The 20,848-nt window shown below is 46.8% G+C and overlaps 1 protein-coding gene across 2 annotated transcripts in view; it reads left to right on the forward strand.

Annotated features, from left to right (window-relative positions):
* The window catches only part of PSD3 (pleckstrin and Sec7 domain containing 3), a 597,461-nt gene that overhangs the window by 89,069 nt on the left and 487,544 nt on the right, over positions 1-20,848 (forward strand). For both annotated transcript variants that reach the window (XM_066380473.1, XM_066380474.1), the window contains one exon: positions 14,705-15,598. In XM_066380473.1, coding sequence (XP_066236570.1) covers positions 14,828-15,598 — 771 coding nt within the window. In that variant the 5' untranslated portion in view covers positions 14,705-14,827. The remainder of the gene's footprint in view (positions 1-14,704; positions 15,599-20,848) is intronic.

Genomic DNA, 20,848 nt, shown 5'->3' on the forward strand with positions numbered 1-20,848 from the left:
CCATTTTAATTCCTTGGCATCTTAGATTCTTGTCTCCAATGACCTTTTCCTTATTTTGCACCTCAGTCATCCGCTCCAATCATCGCACCCTGGAACACTGCATCAGCCCAAACACCTTACATGCCAACAGCAGTCTCCCGGACTAGACTACCCACATCCTCCTGGTTCAACTGTTCAAGTATTTCTACTAGAAAAGTTTTTCAGTCTCATTGTGATTTCCACGTCATTGGTTCTTCCACTTTCTCAGTGTCCATCAACATCCTCATAAATGCCTCCCTTCTTACCTAGGTTCAAGCCTTATTCCAGCATTCTAATCATTTTTACAAATGCCATAAATTCCTTTACCTGTCACAGCCTCATGGGTGCCTATGGGCAAATATCCTAGTAGCACTATAGGGGATGGATTAAATTAGAAAGAAATTAGAATGATAAAATGATTTAGTATATATCTATATCATCTATATCTATATCATCTATATCTACACATATATATATAGATATATATATTCTTTGAAAAGGTAAGTGAACTGTATAAATGTTATGATTGTACTAAGTTACATATAATAATTATATTTTTCATTGAGAATCCACAATATTTGACTTGATCAAATTAGTTTAGCATTGGACTTGTCATGTTCAAACTATCATAGTTCTGGAAAGAATGTCCCAGATTATCATAGAATACATTTATGCCCATAAAATGTAAAACATTTATGGTTTGTGGTTTGGGGGCTAATCAAGCCCGGAAGTCTCTTTCCACAGGAATTAGAAAAAGCCTCCCATATTCAGCTGGCTATTTTTAAACACAAGCGACCTCTGCCTCCTTCCAAATCAGATTGCTTTAAAGTCGGAGAACAGGAACTCTCATTCAGGACATGTGTGCCAGCTCCACACGGTGAAAGCCCAGCGCCCTCAGAGTATCTGGATTGAAACGGTGCCTGGAAAAAGTGATCAAAGGAGCTATGCATCTTGAACACTTCAAAAACAGTCCTACAGCTTTTAAAAATGTATCTAAAAACAAATAAACAACAATGAAATCTACCCAAAGTACCTGGGAAAAGAAAAGAGGTCAAGAACAGCCCTACCCTTAACAGCAAGAAAAATGACAACGGGGAAAGTGGAACTGAAGCTAAGAAGCCCACCCCTAGCAAAGGGCTTTAAAAGATTTCCAGTTCCTATGTTGTCTCTAAATCCAGAATCTTTATGAGAAGCAGCCACCCTGGGCGTGTTTGTTTCAGTGGTCGTCATGGTGAGGGCGTCTGAGGGTGAGAGCGGAGTCTCTGCCTGCTGCGAGGAGGGCACATCGCACGCGCCCCTCCTGGGCTCGGCAGGTGTGGGTCCTCCCCTTACTGGGGCATCCTCAGCCCCACGGGACACAGAGAAATGCTGGGGGGAATGGTGCTCCTCTGGAAGGCAGTCTAATAAATTTGTGTTAGCTTTGATTGTTGGGACAGGAAACAGTATCTTAATTCCTAGGTGGCTTCAGGACTAGAATGGTTTATCTTGAAGAAACAGTGCAGTGGAAGGGAAGAAAAGATGTCCACACTGCCAGTTATAAAATAAGTCACGGGGATGTCAAGTACAGCCTAAGAAATACAGCCAATCATATTGCAGTTACCATGTATGGTATCAGGTGGGTGCGAGATTTGTTGCGGCGATCACTTTGTAAGGTTTAAAAATATCACTACATTGTACAGTTGAAACTAATGCGATATTGTATGTCAATTGTAATTTTAAAAATAAGTTAAAGACCAGTGCTTGTTTTGATTACAATTTGCATTTAACACTATTTGTGTTAGTTTCAAGGGTACAGCACAGCAGATAGACATTCATTTAGGTTACAAATTGTGCCCTCCGATAATTCGTGCCCACCTGGCACCATAGATAGTTATTACAATATCGTTGACTCTATTCCTTATGCTTTACCTTACCTCTTAAAAAATAAATTTAAAATAACTCTTTTAAAAGAAAAGGAAGGAAACAAAATAGTCCTAGTAAAAGAAACATGGTGGATACTACCGATGGATATCCACAGTATGACTTGTAGCTTTATGTCAGTATAAACCACGTGTTAATGGCATGTGTCTGTCATACATGGGCCTCTCGGAGCAGGACTACCTCCCAGGAGGCACTGAGATGTCAGTGTGGCCTGGAGAAAGGGCCCTCACCTGGGCATCACGGGGAATCTAGCCAGGTCCCTGCCTCTGACTCATTCTCTGACCCTGCACAGCAGCCTCCCTTCTCTGACAACTCTTTCCTCTTCTTAGATGAAAATGCTGCCATCCACCTTCAGAAGGAGAAAGAACATCTCTGGGAGGAGCTAGGACCGTCTGTGGACGTAGGCACGTTTGCTAAAAGGGTGGAGTGGGAGTCCGACCTCTAGCATGGACTTCACCCTTTCTATGGCGAAGAAGTGAGGTCATCTCCTGAGGGAGAGGCAGGGGCCCGTGAGAAGGGAAGGTCGAGGGGTGTCTGGGGGAGCAGACAGAGATCAGGAACAGCTGGCAAAGCCACAGGAACACCGGTTAGCACAGACATGCGGGGGCCGACTGAGACTCCCGCGGTGGGCGGCAGCATCTGCCCATGTGGAGCTGGAGAAGGGCAGTCCTAAGGCAGCGGGAGTACAGGGGAGGGTAGGAGTCAGGAAAAGGTCCTGGGGTCAAATGTGAAGACATATGGCACAGTACATTCCCTTACTGAATATTCATGATACATGTTAGCATAATAAAGGCTCTGAGAAGTCCTGCAGTTCTAAGAAATAGGGTTAACTAGTGAATCTTGAACTTGTTTGGCTATAGACACTTTAAAAGATATGCTTGTTAAAATTGCACTGAACACTGTAGACACACCATTGTTCCAGGGTATAGAATACAGGCTTCCAAATAGGGCATAAAGTGCCCTACGGGATCGAGCTCCTGCCACTGCCTGCCTCAAAGCTTTTGTTCTGTACTACTGAGCCCAACCACCTCCGTCACCTCTGCCCACCCCTGCCCGCCACAGTCTGCACGCCCTGGCCTGTCCTGCAAATTGCATGCCTCATGCTCACTGAAAACTCAAAGGCTCTCTTTGACTGGCTAATTCCTATTCATCTTTTAAGATCTGTGTTAGAATCAGCCAGGAGGACATGTTTGTTGGGAATATTTTGTAACCTTGAGTGGAACCATCTACTATATTTAGAAAAATGACTCATCTCTACATAGCAATAACCAGTCTATATGTTGCTTTATTACATATTATCTCATTGAGTTCTTGCTTCTATTCTACAAGGGAGACATTATAATTATCATCATTTTATAGGTGAGAAAGTGAGGATCAGAAAGCCCGAGTGACTTGCCTGAGATTGCCCAGCTAAGAAAGGGTAGAAGCAGGGCGTTCTCACTTCAAAGCCCAGGCCTGCCCACAGAGTGGGTACGTGAGTCACCAGGGATAGAAAGACTCAAAGCGTTTGAGGAGTTTCTTCCGCGCCAAACCCTCTAGCTACTTCTCCATCCCTCTCTTTCTCTAATGTCGTTATTGCCAGCACCATGGGGTCTGTCTCCCCGATGGGCCTTTGGTGACCGAGGAGGACGGAGAGTCTGGGGAGGAAGGAAACTGATTTGTGCCCTGTGCACACGTCCCTCCCGACAGCTGCCGCTGTTCCCAGTTCTCTGTGTGGCAGGACTTTCTTAGAGTAGGAACTGTTCTCTTCCTATTGCTAAATGCAAAACAAACAGAAAGCACAGTCAGATATGAAATGTGGGCTAGTATACATTTTCTTTAGAAGCAAATTTTTGTAGTAACAAGGTGCTAGAAAGTGTAAAACTTAGCTTTTTATAAAAAATATTTACATCATTTATCATAGTTTAAAAGTAGAAAGGCTTAGAAAAAACATCTCCAACTACAGTTGTTGACACTGAGCCCCAGGAATCCTGCGTTGCTGTAGGACAGGGGTCCCCAAACTTTTTACACAGGGGGCCAATTCACTGTCCCTCAGACCATTGGAGGGCCGGACTATAAAAACAACTATGAACAAATCCCTATGCACACTGCACATATCTTATTTTAAAGTAAAAAAACGAAACGGAACAAATACAATATTTAAAATAAAGAACAAGTAAATTTAAATCAACAAACTGACCAGTATTTCAATGGGAACTATGCTCCTCTCATTGACTACCAATGAAAGAAGTGCCCCTTCCGGAAGTGAGGAGGGGGCGGATAAATGACCCCAGGGGGCCGCATGTGGCCCGCGGGGCCGTAGTTTGGGGACCCCTGCTGTAGGACTTGCCCTTAGTCAGCTGCCCCACCTCCTGGACTTGTGGGAGTTCACCTGGGATGGTGCGTGCTGGTAAGGCTTGTCTCCAGCCTGCTTGGAGCCCATCCTGTCCCTCTGTCACCCCACCCCCACCTAGGAGCCACCGAACCTGGACAGCCTGTAAGGAAGCGGCCTAAGGGAACCACTTGCTCCGAGATATTCAGGGTGTGGGGGTGTGCCCCGCCCAGAGTGATTAGTATTTTAAACGAGACTCCATCCTCACCCGCAAGGCAGCGATTAACCCAGAGAAATTAATCTGTCAGGGTAGAACTCTGGGGTCTCTGTCACTCTGATGAGCACATGTTCAGGCCAAGCAGGCCTCCCTGGCATCTTTCAAGTTGCATCCTACGGAAGAACCTTGTCGTCTCCCAGTTGTGACGCTGTCCTGATACCACGGGAGATGAGAGGTGCTGAACTGAAAAGGGGGTCCTAACGCCCGTGTGTGTCAGATGCAATAAACAGTCATTTTCCGTTATTTAAACAGCTGCACAGACCCAGTGAAAAGCGTTCTGTTTTCAAACAGTTGTACTGTTAAGTGTTGCTTTCTGCCCTCTGCCCCTCGCTCTTCTTTCACGTGCTGTGGCCTTTCGAGATAAATAAGGCCCTTTTTCTCCTACTGCAAGATTTCCTTCTGAAAGACGTAGCATGTGTGTGAGAAACGCCTCCACTCGTACCCAGTGGATGGTGTGGAGTTGGCCGACCAGGCGAAGGTGAACCGGATCGGCATGCCCGTGTCTGTCCACATCTGGCCGCTTGGCACGACTTCGTGCCTACCGAGCCCTAGCGCCCCGTACTGGCTCCATTCTCCTCCCAGCCACAAGGATGCTCTGTGTGCCGCGGGCGGCTTCCGACAGGAACACAGCTTGAGGGCCGCAGAGAATGGCTTTGAAGTCTGGTGGCTCCCACCACTTACTAAGGCTGCTGCAGGTCAAGTTACCCTCAGCCTCCAAACTCATCTAAAACTGGGGGTGCTCCGGGGACTGGTGAGGTACAGTCCAGGAAGTGTTGGCCCGGGGAGGGTTCGTAGCCACCATCAAGCCCCTTCCCTCGTGCCCAGCTGTGTGGGGAAGTAGCTTTTGCCAGACCCCCGAGAAAGGTTCGTTGGGCTCAATTGTATGCACTAACAAACAGTCTTTCGCTGACTCAAAGTCACCCCTTCCCCAGAAGCCTTAAGAGACACCCCCCCTAGCTTGGTTGTGAAGGCTCTCCGTGATCTGGGATGAACCCCTCCAGCCCTATTCCCTATGTAAACCCTGCACGCTCTGCAGGCGCTCCATCAGTCTGGGCCAGGCACCGTGCCCTAAACCAGCTCTGTGCCTTCTGTGCCTTCTCTCTCGTCTCCCCAGCCTGAACGCGCTGCTCCCCAGACTTTACCTGGTGAAATGCTGATCTGCACGGCTCACCTCACACGGCATTTCTCCCATGAGCCTTCCCGGACAGACCCGCCAGATTGAACCCCTCTCCTTGGACCCTATTCAGTATTCATCACATCTGTCTTGTATTAAAGCTATATGTTTTCTGTCTTCCCCATTAAATCACAGGCTTATTAAAGACAAGAACCTATCCATTTATACACCATTTTTTCACTTCGCAAATAGTTATTGAGCCTCTACTCTTTGCTTAGCTCTGAGCAAGGGACTCAATATAGAGTGGACAACAAAATCACATAGGGCCTGCCTTGATGTTAGGGAAACAGACTTCAAACAATTAAGCAAGCAAGTAACTCTGTAACGACTCAGTGTGCTGTGTGCTGTGAAACCTTCTTTCCATTGCATAGACTCACCTTGAGTAAGCAAATGACTGCTAAATTGCCCCTCTCCCCTCCTCTCATCTCGCCTTGGTCTTCTGAACTAAAATATTTATGATGCTTCTTACCTGGAAGTCCACACCCACACTAATCTCCTTATCAAATGGTCCCTTGGCTACACCCTAAGTGTTCTCTTCCAAGCAGCCTTTTTCACTTTTGCAATATGCGACTTCTCCAAATCTTTACATTCTATATAGTTCCCTTTTGCTTCATAATTCCATTTTCAAGCCATATCTCTCCTCCCACATTTTAGTATGTCAAGTCAAAAGGAACTAAGCCACTCCTCCAACACTGCTTAAAAATTTTCTCAGCTAAATATTTCATTTCATCACTGGCTACATTCTACCTTCCACAAAATACTGGAACATGCACACACTTCAGCCAAGTTCTTCGCTACTTTATAACAAGGATTACTTTTTCTCCATTGTCCAATAACAGGTTCGTTATTTCCATCTGAGAGTTCATCAGAATGGCCTTTACTGACCCTATTTCTACCCACAGCCCATACATGGTTAGTTGTGTATTCTTTAAGATGGAAACTTCCCTTTCTTGCTGAGCTCTCACCAGAATTGCCTTTAAAAGTGCTTCTATGATGATCTCGAGTTCTTCCAGCATGCACTTAAGAGACCTCCGGCCTCTACCCATTACCCAGTTTCAAAGTTGCTTCCTTATTTTTATTTCTTGGTGGTAGTTTCTGTCTTAGGTCAGGCTGCTATCACAAGAGACCATAAAATCAGTGGCTTACCACCGATAGAAATGGATGCTACACAGTTCTGGAGGCTGGGAAGTGCCAGTTCAAGGTGCTGCCAGTTTGGTGTCTAAGGAGAGCCCTCTTCCTGGCTGCACAGTGTCTCCTCACATGGCAGAAAGAGAGGATACACTTCTCTGGTCTCTTCTTACAAGGATACTAATCCGCCTGACTGCACAGTTGCACAGTGATAGAGCATTGCCCTGGGACGCTGAGGACCCAGGTGTGAAACTCTGAGGTCACCAGCTGGAGCACAGGATCATAGACATAACCCCATGATCACTGGCTTGAGCCCAAGGTCGCTGGCTTGAGCAAGGGGTCACTGGCTCAGCTGGAGCCCCCGGTCAAGGCACGTATGAGGAAGTAATCAATGAACAATTAAGATGCCACAACTATGAGTTGATGCTTCTCATTTCTCTATCTCTCTCCCTTCTTGTCTGTCTGTCTGTCTCTCGCTAAAAAAAAAAAAAAAAAGATACTAATCCTACCAACAGGGCTTCACCCCCATGACCAGATTACCTTCCAAAGGCCCCAACTCCAAATACCATTACAGTGGGTCTAGGTTTCCACGTATGAATCCTGGAGGGACCAAACATTTGTCCCAAAATGGCAGTATTCTATTGACTCCCCCCAGTCTGAGCATTCCTACTCATGCCATATCAAATAAGGCTTCAAGTTTTCCCAGGATATTCTATCTACTGGTTAGGAATACACCTTCACAGTAGTAGGTTAGTTTCCTCCATTACTGTAAGGAGATTTGCCTAACAGTGAGCTTGTTGGTGGTGATGATGATAACTATCAAACATTGCATCTAATCCTCAGAACAAGGTGAGCAGTAGACTCTCTGTCTGAAAGACATGGGCACTGAAGTCAGCAGAAGTTAAGCTATTTTCTCAAAGCAACATAGCAATGAAGTGGGTACAGACCTAGACTTTTCAGGCTCTGAAGTCTGTGCTCTTAACATAATGCCATAGTGCTTCCCAGAGTATATATTTAGGGGCAACTTTATCTTCTATTTTATAGACAAAGTTTGGAGATTTGGAGAGGAAGGAAGGAAGGAAGGAAGGAAGGAAGGAAGGAAGGAAGGAAGGAAGGAAAAGAAAGAAAAGAAAAGAAAAAGAAAAAGAAAAAGAAAAAGAAAAAGAAAAGAAAAAGGGCCCTGGCTTGTTGGCTCAGTGGTAGTGTCGGCCTGGAGTGTGGATGTCCTGGGTTCAATTCCTGGTCAGGGCACACGGAAGTGACCATCTGCTTCTCTACCTCTATCCATTCCCCTTCTCTCTCTTTCTTTTTCTCTTTGCTTCCCATAGCCATGGCTCGATTGGTTCAAGCACATTGGCCCCGGGTGCTGAGGATGGCTCCATGGAGCCTCTGCCTCAGGTGCTAAATATAGCTCAGTTGCGAGCATGGCCCCAGATGGGCAGAGCATTGGTTGCCGGATGGATCCTGGAATACATATGGGAGTCTGTCTTTCTATCTCCCCTCCTCTCACTTGGAAAAAAATGAAGGAAGGAAGGAAGGAAGGAAGGAGGGAGGGAGGGAGGGAGGGAGGGAGGGAGGGAAGGAAGGAAGGAAGGAAGGAAGGAAGGAAGGAAGGAAGGAAGGAAGGAAGGAAGGAAAAAAGGAAGGAAAGGAGGGAGGGAGGGAGGGAGGGAGGAAGGAAGGAAAAAAGGAAGGAAGGAAGGAAGGAAGGAAGGAAGGAAGGAAGGAAGGAAGGAAGGAAGGAAGGAAGGAAGACTTTCTTTACATTGTTTCCAAGTAACAAGGGTACATGGTACCTCAATTTTTCCACTTCTTAATATTCTTCAAACTCACTTTCTTGTGGCCATTTTCTACCTCTTCCCAAAAAGCAAGCCCAGTTCCTTTTTTTCAGGAGATGTCACTGTGTCTGATAGTCCTACCTTCTGATGACTATTTATGGAAGAACCAGATGGGAACACTTGAAAAATATTCTAATTAGAAAGTCCTTCATTTCCATCCCATTTCTATTTTCGTGGCTGCCTGCCCCCCCAACCCCAGACACATGTGGGTGTGCTTTGAGCCATTCTTTATATTTTCAGTTGGGATGTGCCCACCCTGGCATCTGATCACACAGGCCAACTTCTTTTGAAGTAAATGAAAAAAGTTCTTGAACAGACCAGAGCACCCGCCATGAGGAATTTAAATGCTCTGTCTTGTGTCATGTCCCAGTGGTCATCCTCTTATTCATGGTTTTTAAAGGTCTTCCCGCTGTGGAAGTGCTGGGCACTTAGAGGCAGGGGTCCTCGCAGGCATGTGGGAATCAGGTTGCACTCTGCAGAGGGGATGGGGAGGGCTGGGATGGGGGTGGTTTGAGCAATTAACCTCTAATTGCTCCAGATTGGTGCTCCCTGAAGCCACCCTCATAGTGCTGTGAGTTTACGGGAAGCAGCCTTCAGAAAGGCTCGATGAACTGAATAGGAATTATTTCTAACTGCACATTTTATAAATAATCAGAGACAATGGCTTGTTTCTATTAAACTTGCTAATGGCTGCAACTTTATCTCCTGCCCCCATGCACCAAGCCTCTTCCAATTGCTTTCCAAAGTAGTTATCAGGAGGCCATAAGGATAGAGAAACTGACGCCCAGAGAGATGAAGCCACCACCCTGTCCTCATTCCCAGCTCACCCCCACTGAATCTTTCCAGTGCTCACTCCACCCCATTCAAACCATTTTACTAACTGCTGCTACCTTGGTCCTCTAGACCCCACGTCTGCCACGCTTATGACCTGCGGTTGCCAGTGTCTCCAATGTGGAGGGCAAGTCCACAGCCAGTGGTTTGACTTTCCCCACTGTTCCCCTGTGATTGCCCTCAGATAGGAGGTGCTCCCCAGCCCCGTGGTTCACAGCCGCACTCAGACCCTGGCTGGAGCCCTTCCTCTTCTGCCCGCCCCACTGACGCAAGTGCTGCTGCCGCCTGGATCTTGTCTAGATTCCACCATTTCTCCAGCATCTTCGCAGATACTCGGCTACCAGTAATACTTCCCTTTCTAGCACTTTCCCCCAATAACCTTTATTCTGATGCCAATCACATATTGTTCCTTATGGTGAAATAAAGAAAAAGATAGAAAAGAAAGAAGGTGTCCAAAGGCTTTTAGACTCAGTCTCAAAAGCCATTCAAAATATCTCAGTGTTGCAACTCTTCTCCCATAGGTAAAATATTGGGCTCAACTGTAAACTCAGATCAGAAAACTACATAGTAGTAATTTTTAATATATACCAGAAAACAAAATTCACTGAACACAATCAAAATGTGACCAATGCATCAGTTATTTTGGAAAACTTTGTGAATGATCCAGTGACTAGCACAATGAGGCACTGTTTAGATAGAAGTGAAAGAGGTTTTTATCAGGTCTTAATAAAAACAACTATTAAACTCATATTGATTGAGTAATGGCCCCGAATGAAGGCTTCAAAAGTAAAGCACGGTGGTCCTCGGTCCTTCTTGGGGATTCTGATCTTTTGCTCTATTCCCTAATTCCTGCATGGGCAGAATGATCCCAGAATCAAGAACCAGTCACCTGGATCAGTGTTAAACACAAGTTCTGTCCCAAGAAAGACCTTTTATGCCAGTGGTCCCCAACCCCTGGGCCGCAGACTGGTACCGGTCCATGGGCCATTTGGTACCGGTCCGCAGAGAAAGAATAAATAACTTACATTATTTCTGTTTTATTTATATTTAAGTCTGAATTATGTTTTATTTTTTTAAAAAATGACCAGATTCCCTCTGTTACATCCATCTAAGACTCACTCTTGACACTTGTCTCGGTCACGTGATACACTTATCCGTCCCACTCTAAAGGCCGGTCTGTGAAAATATTTTCTGACATTAAACCGGTCCATGGCCCAGAAAAGGTTGGGGACCACTGCCCTATGCAACAAGAAGGGAGAAATCTAGAATCTAGTAAGGCCAGATAATATTTGGGATTTTTACTTGTCCAAATGCTTATTCTTGAAACTGCTCTGACTGTCCCAGGTCACATTCAGCCCCCATGTCCCTGCCCTTGACATTCCTTCTCTTAACCTCTGCGTGCCTCCCTAGCCATTCAGGCTACATTTCTGTCAAGATCTCCCTCAGTCCCATGCCCCACCCCCTTGCCTCTCATTCTTTCTCGACTGTAGAAAGCATTTTTCAAATACATCCTTATAGCAGGAGAAGTTACTACCTTCTTTCCCTCCTATCAGGCTGTGAATGTCCACAGGTCACAACCAAATTGGGCACAGTGACTCCAGAAGGCCCCCAATTTAATTGCCTGGGACAGAGTGCTGTGGACTTCACCTTCTGAGAGAATGAATGAGTTCTGAGGAGCAAACTGTGACTCCTTTGACTTAAAACCCCGAATGGACTATTCATTGGAATTTCCCGGGACTTGGGCCTCTAACACTTGTTCTCTGGAATTGCCACTCTTGGGAGAATTGCTTTCTTCAACTCAGACAACAGATCTTGATAAGATCTCTTGAAGACTCTTGAATCATTGAAACTGTTAAAAACACGAAGGAAACAACTTTAGAAAGGGTGAAACTCCCTGGGTAGCAAAGTCAAGATGTGTGTTTATGTGGGAGTGGGGGTGGGGGCAGAGGATCTTTCGTGGGAATCCAGGCTTTGGCGATGAGAAGCACAGACAGGCTGGACACGACGTGTGGTTGGGTCCTGCAGCTGTAGAGAGCAGCGGAGAGAGTCAGACCTGGATGAAAATCTCAACTACTGCCCTCCCTAAGTGTTGCTTTAAGCAAGTTACTTTATCTCCCTCAATCTCTCTTTCTGCATTCTAAAGAGGGGGTCATTGTGCCTACGTCAGAAAGTTGTCCTCGGTTTGAGAGAAGTGACTGCTGATATCTGTCCTCAGTGCTCATCCCCTGTCCACCTTTGTTAAGATTCTAGAAAGTTTCCTTTCTCTCTAGATGTGATAAGAAGAAATCATTAGCAGCAATGAGTACAGTTAAAATTATCTGTTGTTGGCATTCACACCTTATGAATCTTAATGGCAGTAGTGGTGAAGAAATATGAAATCAACTTAGAATCCTTTTAGACAAAGAAATCTGGAATCTGCAGAGAAATCAGATACAATGATTTGTAGTAATTACTAATGATAAGAGAACAATACTCATCCTGACTTGGAGAAGATATATAAATTTTGTGTTTACAAAGTACTCATACATTGATGATCCCATTTGACTTTCAAAACAATTGTGTAGGTCAGGAAGAGCAGAAACTTATTTCACTCAGGTACATTCACTGAGGTTCAGAACCTTGCTGTGAGCCATAGCTAATAAGATCACACCAAGACTCAAGTGTGTCTCCAGACCCCAAATTAACTGCTGACCCTTCCCTCATCCCAGCTACTTACTTAGCTCTTAGATGCTCACCCATCAGGTAGGAAGTATAAAAACATGCATGTGATGTCCGTTGCAGCTTTAAAAAGAAAAGCTATACTTCAAGCAACAGTTCAAATTGTTCCATTGGGTCAAACAATTTTCTCTAAAAGTGTGTGGGTATAACTTCTAAGAGCTGCTAACATTTACTGAGAAACGATTATGTGCCAGCTACTATTACAGCCTTTTACCTAAACTTCATTTAGTCCTCTCAACACCCATGTGATATAGGTATGGTTACCTCATCTTACAGAAGAGGAAACTGATTATCAGAGAGGTTAAGTAACTTGCTCAAGGTCACACAGCTACTCAGTGGACTCAGAGCTCTGCTATTTACATCTCAGCAGAAACCCTTGTTTCCTTGGCACTTGCCCCTACTCCTCATGTAGAACCTCAGCCTTCTACAGGTGCTCCTGGATACTTGAGGAGTCATCTTATATGTGTCGTATATAAGTCAGCCCTCCTGTCACACCTCCAGTGATATCTATCATTTCTTCATTTCTTTCCTCTTCTCCTATGTCAGCCCACACAACCTAGAAATGAAATATTTGTCAGTAACCACCTCTGTGATAGGATTGCAAATAAAAAGTTAGAAGAGAGGTGTCCTGAACATATCACCACAATTTTTGTTGTTGTTGTTTTATTTTTGTACATTGTTTTATTTGGAGTTTGGCGTTGAAGTGAAACTTCTCATCCAGTACCTCTTTGAAGCCCCTGCCTATCTGCGGCAGTTTTTGGTTAAAAGGTACGAGGCACTTATTTTACTTCCCTGAGCTCCACACTCCTCATCTGCCTCCCAGGGTTGCGTGGTGCTTAAATAATGTGCAACGTGTACAGCACCCAGTCTAGTGGAAGGCTTGGCACCTCCAGAAGCTAAAACAAAGAGATGGTCCTTCTCTCCCAAATCCCTGTTCTGTATGAACACATAGCTCCTTGCCTTATTAGCAGTTAATCACTTAACAAACTAGTATTTGTTGAGTCATTTCAGTGTTCAAACAAGTTCCTATATAGGAGAGTGGGAAAATTACAGGAGGAGGACTAGACACACTCACACAGGATCGCTGTTGACAATTAGGGTCATCAGATACACTGCATTATTTCAGTGAATGAGTCTAACTAAGACTTGGGGATGTTATTATTTGCCAGATTTTTCTCTGTAATGGTGTTTGTTATAAAGAGATTAGAGTGGCCTGTGCCTGGTCCAGACAGCTCTGAGCACATCTCTGAAAAGAATTCACTTGTCCGAAAATGTGGGCAAAGCTGCTATAAACTTGGGTGGAAATCTGTGTGAAGATGTTTAAAAAGGAAAACCCACGTAGGGCCCCAAGCACCCACCCCGAGAATCCCCTGCGAGGCACCCTGGCCAGCAGTGGTCGGCCGGGGCTGAGGCCCTCGCGTGCTTTGGGGTGCTGTCCACGCGAGGCAGCGGCCACGTGTCAGGGAGGGAGACAGCCAGGCTCCTGTGCTGCAGAGCAGACAACTCTGGGGCCACGTGCTCCTTGTACCTCAGAGGATGCTTTCCTGGTTCTCTTTCAGTCAAGTTCAAATTGATTAAAAAAAAAAAAGTATTCTCACCCCACCCCCCACCCCCCGCCCTCATCCCTCCCCAGGAATGAAGTCTGCAGGACTCAAAAGCTTCTTCTCTGGAGTGACAGATAGTGAGCACAGACAGTGACAGATAGTGAGCACAGACAGTGACAGATAGTGACAGATAGTGACACTCAGTGGGCTTGCAGGTGACTTGCTACTGTTCTCACAAGTTAAGAAAGCTAAAGTGTTTTTAAAAACAAACAGAAAACCATCCTGGGTAAACCTGCCTGAGTTGTTACCCAGACTTCTTTATTTTACCTTTTCCTCTATTCTTTTTCTTATTTTTTCTTTCATTTTCTCTTGTTCATTTCTGTCTCTTTTATTTATTTATGTATTTATTTTGTGTGTGCGGGATGCCTGCATCGTCATGTAGGAGTGTGGGACTGCCCCGGGGGAGCCCCTCCATAACAGCAGGATTTAAAGCTGAAGCTCAGTAAAACATTAAGTTGCTCACAGCTGTGTGTGAGCAGTGCCAGCAAGGTGGGTTAAGAGCACGCTCTGAAGTGTGCTGGAGGCTTCATCTAGACGTCCCGTCGTGTCTCGCCGGCCAGGCACCCAACAGGTGTGGCTAATGTACAGTTTAGGATTAAACAGTGAAACAGATAGCTTTAGTGTTTTCATTTCAAATACGGGGAGGGGAACAGTTAAGAAGAAGGAATTCCACGTGACACACCCAGGTGACAGAGGCCAGGTCTTGACTGTCCCTGTGCCCCGAGGCCTCGGTTGTTCTCCACCAGCCTGTCTGTCTGTCTGTCTGTGCTCGTGATCCTGTGGGGTGGGTGCGGAGTCTAGTCCCGGGCATCCCAAGACCATCCCCGACCCTTGCTTCTTGAGGACCCTCCCGGGGTGCTGAAGATGTGTCGTTTGCTTCCTCAGGCTGTTGGTGGAACCATGGGGCTGCCCAGTCTCGTCTGCCCACAGCTGCTGGCGCTTGCATCCCTGGGCGCTGAGGTCTGAAACGCGACCCTGGCAAGGACCAGCCCTACCCCCTTGGAGGAAATGGCTGAGCAGCCTGAGCAGCAGCAGATGAAAACTTCCTTCCTCTTCATCCAGCTGCAGGCCCCCCCTGCCCGCGCCCTCCCCGCCCCGGCTCCAGCGGCTCCAGCCTGGACAGCGGCCCCAGGGGGCCCCGAGGAGGGACACATTCTCCTAAGTCCCAGGACAGGCTTCTTGGCAGGCCAGGACCTCAGGCGCACACAGGGCCGGGCTGCTCCTCCCTCAGGCCTGCTGCAGGAGGGGGGCCGTGGGACCCAGCTGCCAGCTGCTTTCAGTTGCCCTGCTTGGACTGAGGCGAAGGAGGGAGAGGAAAAGCCCCGGGATCCTCGGGATGTGAGGAGGGGTGGCCTTTGCGGACCCCCGCGTGGCGGGCGTTCCCTGGCCTCGGCCTCCAGGAAGCTTGGCCGGCTCCAGCCCCTGTCATGCAGACTTCCTAGGCCAGATATCATCATGAGCGATGGGAGCAGAAATCCCTCCATGGGCTGGAAGCAGTGGCTGGTTGTTACGGCCCCTCAGGACCTTTGGGGCCCAGGGCCTCAGTGTTGGAATGCTTTGGGATGTTCGGCTCCACAGGCCACCTTGGCCCATGCTGCTGACGGGGGTGAAAGGGCCCCGCTGAGGAGAGGTGCCACCGCCTGCCCAGGACTTCCGGAGAGCGGTCCAGAGGGCACAGGTCCCACCGTGCGGCCCAGGAGGGCAAGGCTCTCCAGATACTGCCCGCCCCTTCAGACCAGCGAGAGCTACCCAGCCCCGCCTACCGTGCTGCCTCTCAAGGTAAGAGAGCGTGTGTGGCTGGACCCAGCGGCTCCCGCTGGAGGAGAGAATGGAGAGAGGGGACAGGTGCACCCACGAGGGCTCCCAGGGCCTCACACTTGGGTCTCCTTCGGCTCTGGGGGGGGCTGGCTACACGCCCACGGCAGAGGTTCTGCGGCCACAGTCCTCCTGGGCCTGCCTGTTCCTCTGTGCTCCGACACCTTCCAGCCACTAGCAACGTCTTGTTTGGAAAGAGAATGAATAACTGTTTGCCAAGGTTTCCGCCAAAGATAGGGAAAAATTCAGGCAAAGAAGTGCATAATTTGTAGGAGAAGAGCAGAGGGAAGGAGAGGAGATGCACAGCCATTTCCTGAGCCCTCGGACGTGCAGGCATTACGCTAGGTGTTTCTAAGAGCCAGCTTGGCCTCATGACCACATCCCCAATTTCAGATGAGGGAACTGAGAAGGGGCTCAGCAAAAATCCCCCCACCCTTCCGAAATGGCAAGGGCAGACCCAACCCTCTTCTCCAGAAAGGGACTCCGAGAGGTTCGGGGAGGTTTCCAGAACTGGAGCGCAGCCTTGGGAGTCAGCCACCCCCTTGCACACTCGACCTTCTGGGGCCCACCTCCACCCTTCAGCACCCCTCCCCGGTAGACGTGTAGCCCCGGGCATCAGCCTCCTCCCCGCCATTTTCCAACAGGGAGGGGGAGGGGAACGATGTGTGGTCTCCGGGGTCTCTTCCCGCCCCGCTGGGCTCTGCCTGTGATCACAGCCACGACTTTGCTTTGTTATGAGCAACTCACTCTCTGACTCCACCCCCTTGTCCCGCTGATGCCTGAGCTCAGCCTGCCTTCTCCACCCAGCTCAGGTGTACTGCTCCCAAAATAGGCGAGCACACTAGAAAACCATGCTTTTGCTTTCCCTTTCCCCACATCTCTAAGTGATGGGGGTGAGGGTGAGGATGAGTGTGTGTGTGTGTTGGGCGGGTGGGGCGAGTCAGAGGAGGGGGACTCTTGCTGAAGTATGTGGAAGGTTGGCATGGAGGAGACTGTCAGGGAAGTCACAGGAGAAATGGAGGAAACCCATGACAGCGAGGAAGGACCCCTCTCTGGCCTTGGACGTGATGCTGTTACATCTGGCTCCGGTGGCTTTCTCCTTGGTGCTTCCACATGCCACCCTCCTTCCCAGGGCTCCTCTGGACAGGGAGACTGTATTGCCACAGTTAGGAATCAGGGAGAAAGGATGAGCCCAGGTTTTCTTTGGAAGGGAACTCTTGGAAGAAGAAAGACGCTAGCCTGCTTCCTTAAGGAATAGTTTACATTCCATCCTGGTTCTTGTATCACTCATTTCCTCCAGGGACTTCGGAGGAATGACGTACTGATGTGTCAGAGACCAGTCTCTGTCTGTGGGGTCACATGCTAGTTGTTTGTGTACTTAATGCTGCTCTGGTGACTTGGAAACACCATCTTCTCCTCGTCTCCCTTCCCGCCGTCCCAGTACAAGTCAAAGCCTCAGAGCTGTTGCCATTTCACTAGGGAGAGGGGCATTGGGAGTTGGTTCAAGTGGGCAGATTTCTGCCTTGTCTGCAGAAGCCTAATAGTCCACAGGCATCTAAAATAAGGAAGGCAGGATTCCTTGCTAAAAACTTAGAAACCTCAGGTTCAAGTCTAACTTTGAGCAACCCACCAGAGCCCTCAGTTTTCCCATCTGGGAAACCTCACAGTTGCTATGGAGATTTGCTATGGAGATAACGTGTTGAGCAAGTTGAGCAGCCCTGTCTTAAGTGAGAGAAGAGAAGAAGACCCAGTGGGACACCAGGTAGGACCAGGGAAGCCATGGAGTTAGAGGTGCAAATGTAAGGTGGGTCTGGGGAGGAAGCAGGGCTACAGAATCTTACTCTTAACCGTGCTGCTAGGATGCTGGGAGTCCCTCCGCAGTGGGAAGGAGGAGAGTGGGGAAATGAGCACCTTCAGAACCACAAGTCCTTAAAATGCCTGTGGCTGTATTAACCAGGTGACCCTGCCTGGTCTCGAGTGTCAGAGGAAGAAGTGAAATCAACAGAGAGAGTGTTGCCGTCTGCCCAGCGTTGAGCAGACAGATGAAGGTGTCCTCTAGGATTGATGATAGATTAGTGTATGAGAACTACCCCATCCTCTCCTGCCTTATAGGTTAGCTTTATGAGTCACAGCAAAATGGCAGAAGCTGATTGAAAATGTTCTCTTGTCAACTATGAATGGTGAGGTCCTTGATTACCCATGTTGGGACCTTTCATTCGATATCCTCAGGAAAGAGGTAATCAATTACCCTTATTGAAGTGAAATGTTGGTTACACGGAAGCAAAGTCTGTTCCTATATGTGTATCACAGGATTGATACTTTCCTAGCAGAAAGAGCTGGATCTTAAGTGTAATTTCTCTTCTACACAGTCCTCCAAATAGCTCGATTCTGACTCGCGCTGTTGAAACAAGTGGGTTCCTAAGAATTGTTGACTTACATCCTTCCAGATATCATAGGAGTGATTGCTGTGAATTACATCACTTGGTTCTTAATTTACACTATGACTGGACTTTGGCAGAACCAACTCTGTCACTCCATGACCTACAGAAGGCTTCGGAAACCTCAAAACTGTGTGAGCATGTGGATTACTAACATCCCCTCCTCGCAGATGAGGAGGCAGGGCCTTGAGGGTGGTCGGCAACTTGCTAAGACCCAAGGCTGAGACATAGCAGCTCAAGACAGTCTTTCTTTTTACTTTTAATTCTTATTTTTAATTTATTGTGTTGACATGGTTTCAAGTATCCCACTCAATATAACACCCCAGACAGTTCCTTGTAGCCTCTCTCACTGTCTTCTGAAAGGGTAAGGTTTCCTTGGAAGGCAGTCCCCCATTTCCTGGGCCTGGTGGTCTTATATCGTTTATGTTTTGAAATAACAGTGATTTTTTGGTATGTACATGATGTTAGAAAATTAGCAGTAAAAATATTTTAAACTTTTTCCTCCAAATGCCATTTTTATAAACCCCACAACATTTTCACCTGTAGTTTTAAATTCCAAGAAATTTTACCTCTCTAGTTGGGTGTTCCTTTTTCTCATCTTCTTTCACCTGGAACACAATGACCTTTTTGAGTGTTCAGGGCTTGCGAGACGGGGTGAGAGAGAGTAAGACAGACAAGGAGGCCGCAGGAGGCTTGGTGTGGGAGCGAGACAAGGATGGGTACAGAACTCCTAAGGGCTGTGGTCTCCAACCTCACTCACCTCATGGCACACATAAATTAATACTAAAATTCTGTGGCACATCAAAAACATATATTTTTCCAATCAGACAGAAAAAATAGATTTAATAGCGACTATTGTGGGCCCTGGCCAGTTGGCTCAGTGGTAGAGCGTCGGCCTGGTGTGCAGGAGTCCTGGGTTCGATTCCCGGCCAGGGCACACAGGAGAAGCACCCATCTGCTTCTCCATCCCTCCCCCTCTCCTTCCTCTCTGTCTCTCTCTTCTCCTCCCACAGCCGAGGCTCCATTGGAGCAAAAGATGGCCCGGGCGCTGGGGATGGCTCCTTGGCCTCTGCCCAAGGCACTAGAGTGGTTCTGGTCGCAACAGAGCGATGCCCCGGATGGGCAGAGCATCACCCCCTGGTGGGCGTGCCAGGTGGATCCCGGTTGGGCGCATGTGGGAGTCTGTCTGACTGCCTCCCCATTTCCAGCTTCAGAAAAATACAAAAAAATAAAAATAAAAAAAATAACGACTATTGTGTTGGCTGTTCATTTTTAAAAAAAATTTTTTTAGATATTTTTTATTTATTCATTTTTATTAGAGAAACAGAGAGGAGAAAGAGAGAGAGAGAGAAAGAGAGAGAGAGAGAGAGAGAGAACAGGGGGAGGAGCAGGAAGCATCAACTTTCACATGTGCCTTGACCAGGCAAGCCTGGGGTTTTGAACTGGCGACCTCAGCGTTCCAGGTCGATGCTTTATCCACTGCACCACCACAGGTCAGGCAATGTTCATTTTCTTTAACGTTGCAATCTAAGGGAAAAGAAGTCAGTGCCCCTGACTAAATAGTCAGGTATTGCATGTTTTAAAAATTCTTGCGACACACCAGAGTGCCTCTTGCCACACACTGGTTGAAAATCACTGCCTTCAGATAATGAATGGAAATGCAGTGCAGGTTTATTTCTTAAAAACAAGGCCCTTTCTAACAAACTAGAGAAAAATAGTTTTAACCCTCTGTATCTTGGATTGTTTTGCCTTAAAATAAAACCAACGTCTGAAATGTAAGTCTGTAAAGTACATTAACTTTTTGATACAGAGTTTTTATTTAGAGTAAAGGTCACTGGCACTGGGGTTAAAGAGATAAGACTAGAGCTCTGCTCCTGACAACTAACGAACAAGTGGCCCCCGGCCACGCAGCGAGCAGGCGAGGCCATCTTATTTGTTCTCTGAGGTCTTTATAGTTCTGACATTCTGTGATAACTATGAGTCTGTGAATCCAGAAATAAAACTGTTTAATGAAAGAAAAGTATTAAAATAAGTTAATTTCATCTACTTCAGCTTATTTCTAAAGATGAATTCTGTTGCCAAGTGACTTCAGTGCAGGAAAGCTACATATACAATGAGCTGCAAGATCTGGGGCCTCAGTGAGGAGCTAGGATGGTTTCGTATGTGAATAGCACAGTGCCTGGCACATAGCAGGCACTGAACGATTATTTAAATAAATGAATGAATAAGCCTTTGAAAAGATGATTAGCATTCAGTGATATGAAGGAGTCAGTACCTTCTTCAATCAATAACAAAATCCCCACCACAGAATTGCCATCTGTCTGTCCCCTAAGGATATCATCTCCTTCTCTGACCAGGTTGAGGTTGAGTTAAACTCCCTTCTGGAATTGAAGACTGACCCCGGGTATGTTTTACCTCCCAGAAATAGATCACGTATCTCATTTAAGGGGAAACAATTATATAACCGAACCTGTTTGACTTTTTAGGCCATTTCATAAGTTTAGACACTGTTCTCATTATAAATTGGTACTCTAGATAATTCTGTATTTCTATCCATTCTTCTTGATAAGCAATTTAGAGTTTTTAGAAAGAAACTAGAACAAAGAGAGAGTTTGCACAAATGATCATATAGTACTTTGAACTGTGATTTAGATAAATCGGTGTGTAGTAGTGTTTTTTTTTTTAAAGATTTTAGTATTTAGAAGACAGTATTGGTTAAATTGAAAAGCTTGTCTTTAGTCTGTTCTACACTGCATTGGCTTTGACATGGATGTCT

This window comes from Saccopteryx leptura, chromosome 4 (assembly GCF_036850995.1).
Source record: "Saccopteryx leptura isolate mSacLep1 chromosome 4, mSacLep1_pri_phased_curated, whole genome shotgun sequence".
In the NCBI taxonomy this organism is placed as follows: Eukaryota; Metazoa; Chordata; class Mammalia; order Chiroptera; family Emballonuridae; genus Saccopteryx; species Saccopteryx leptura.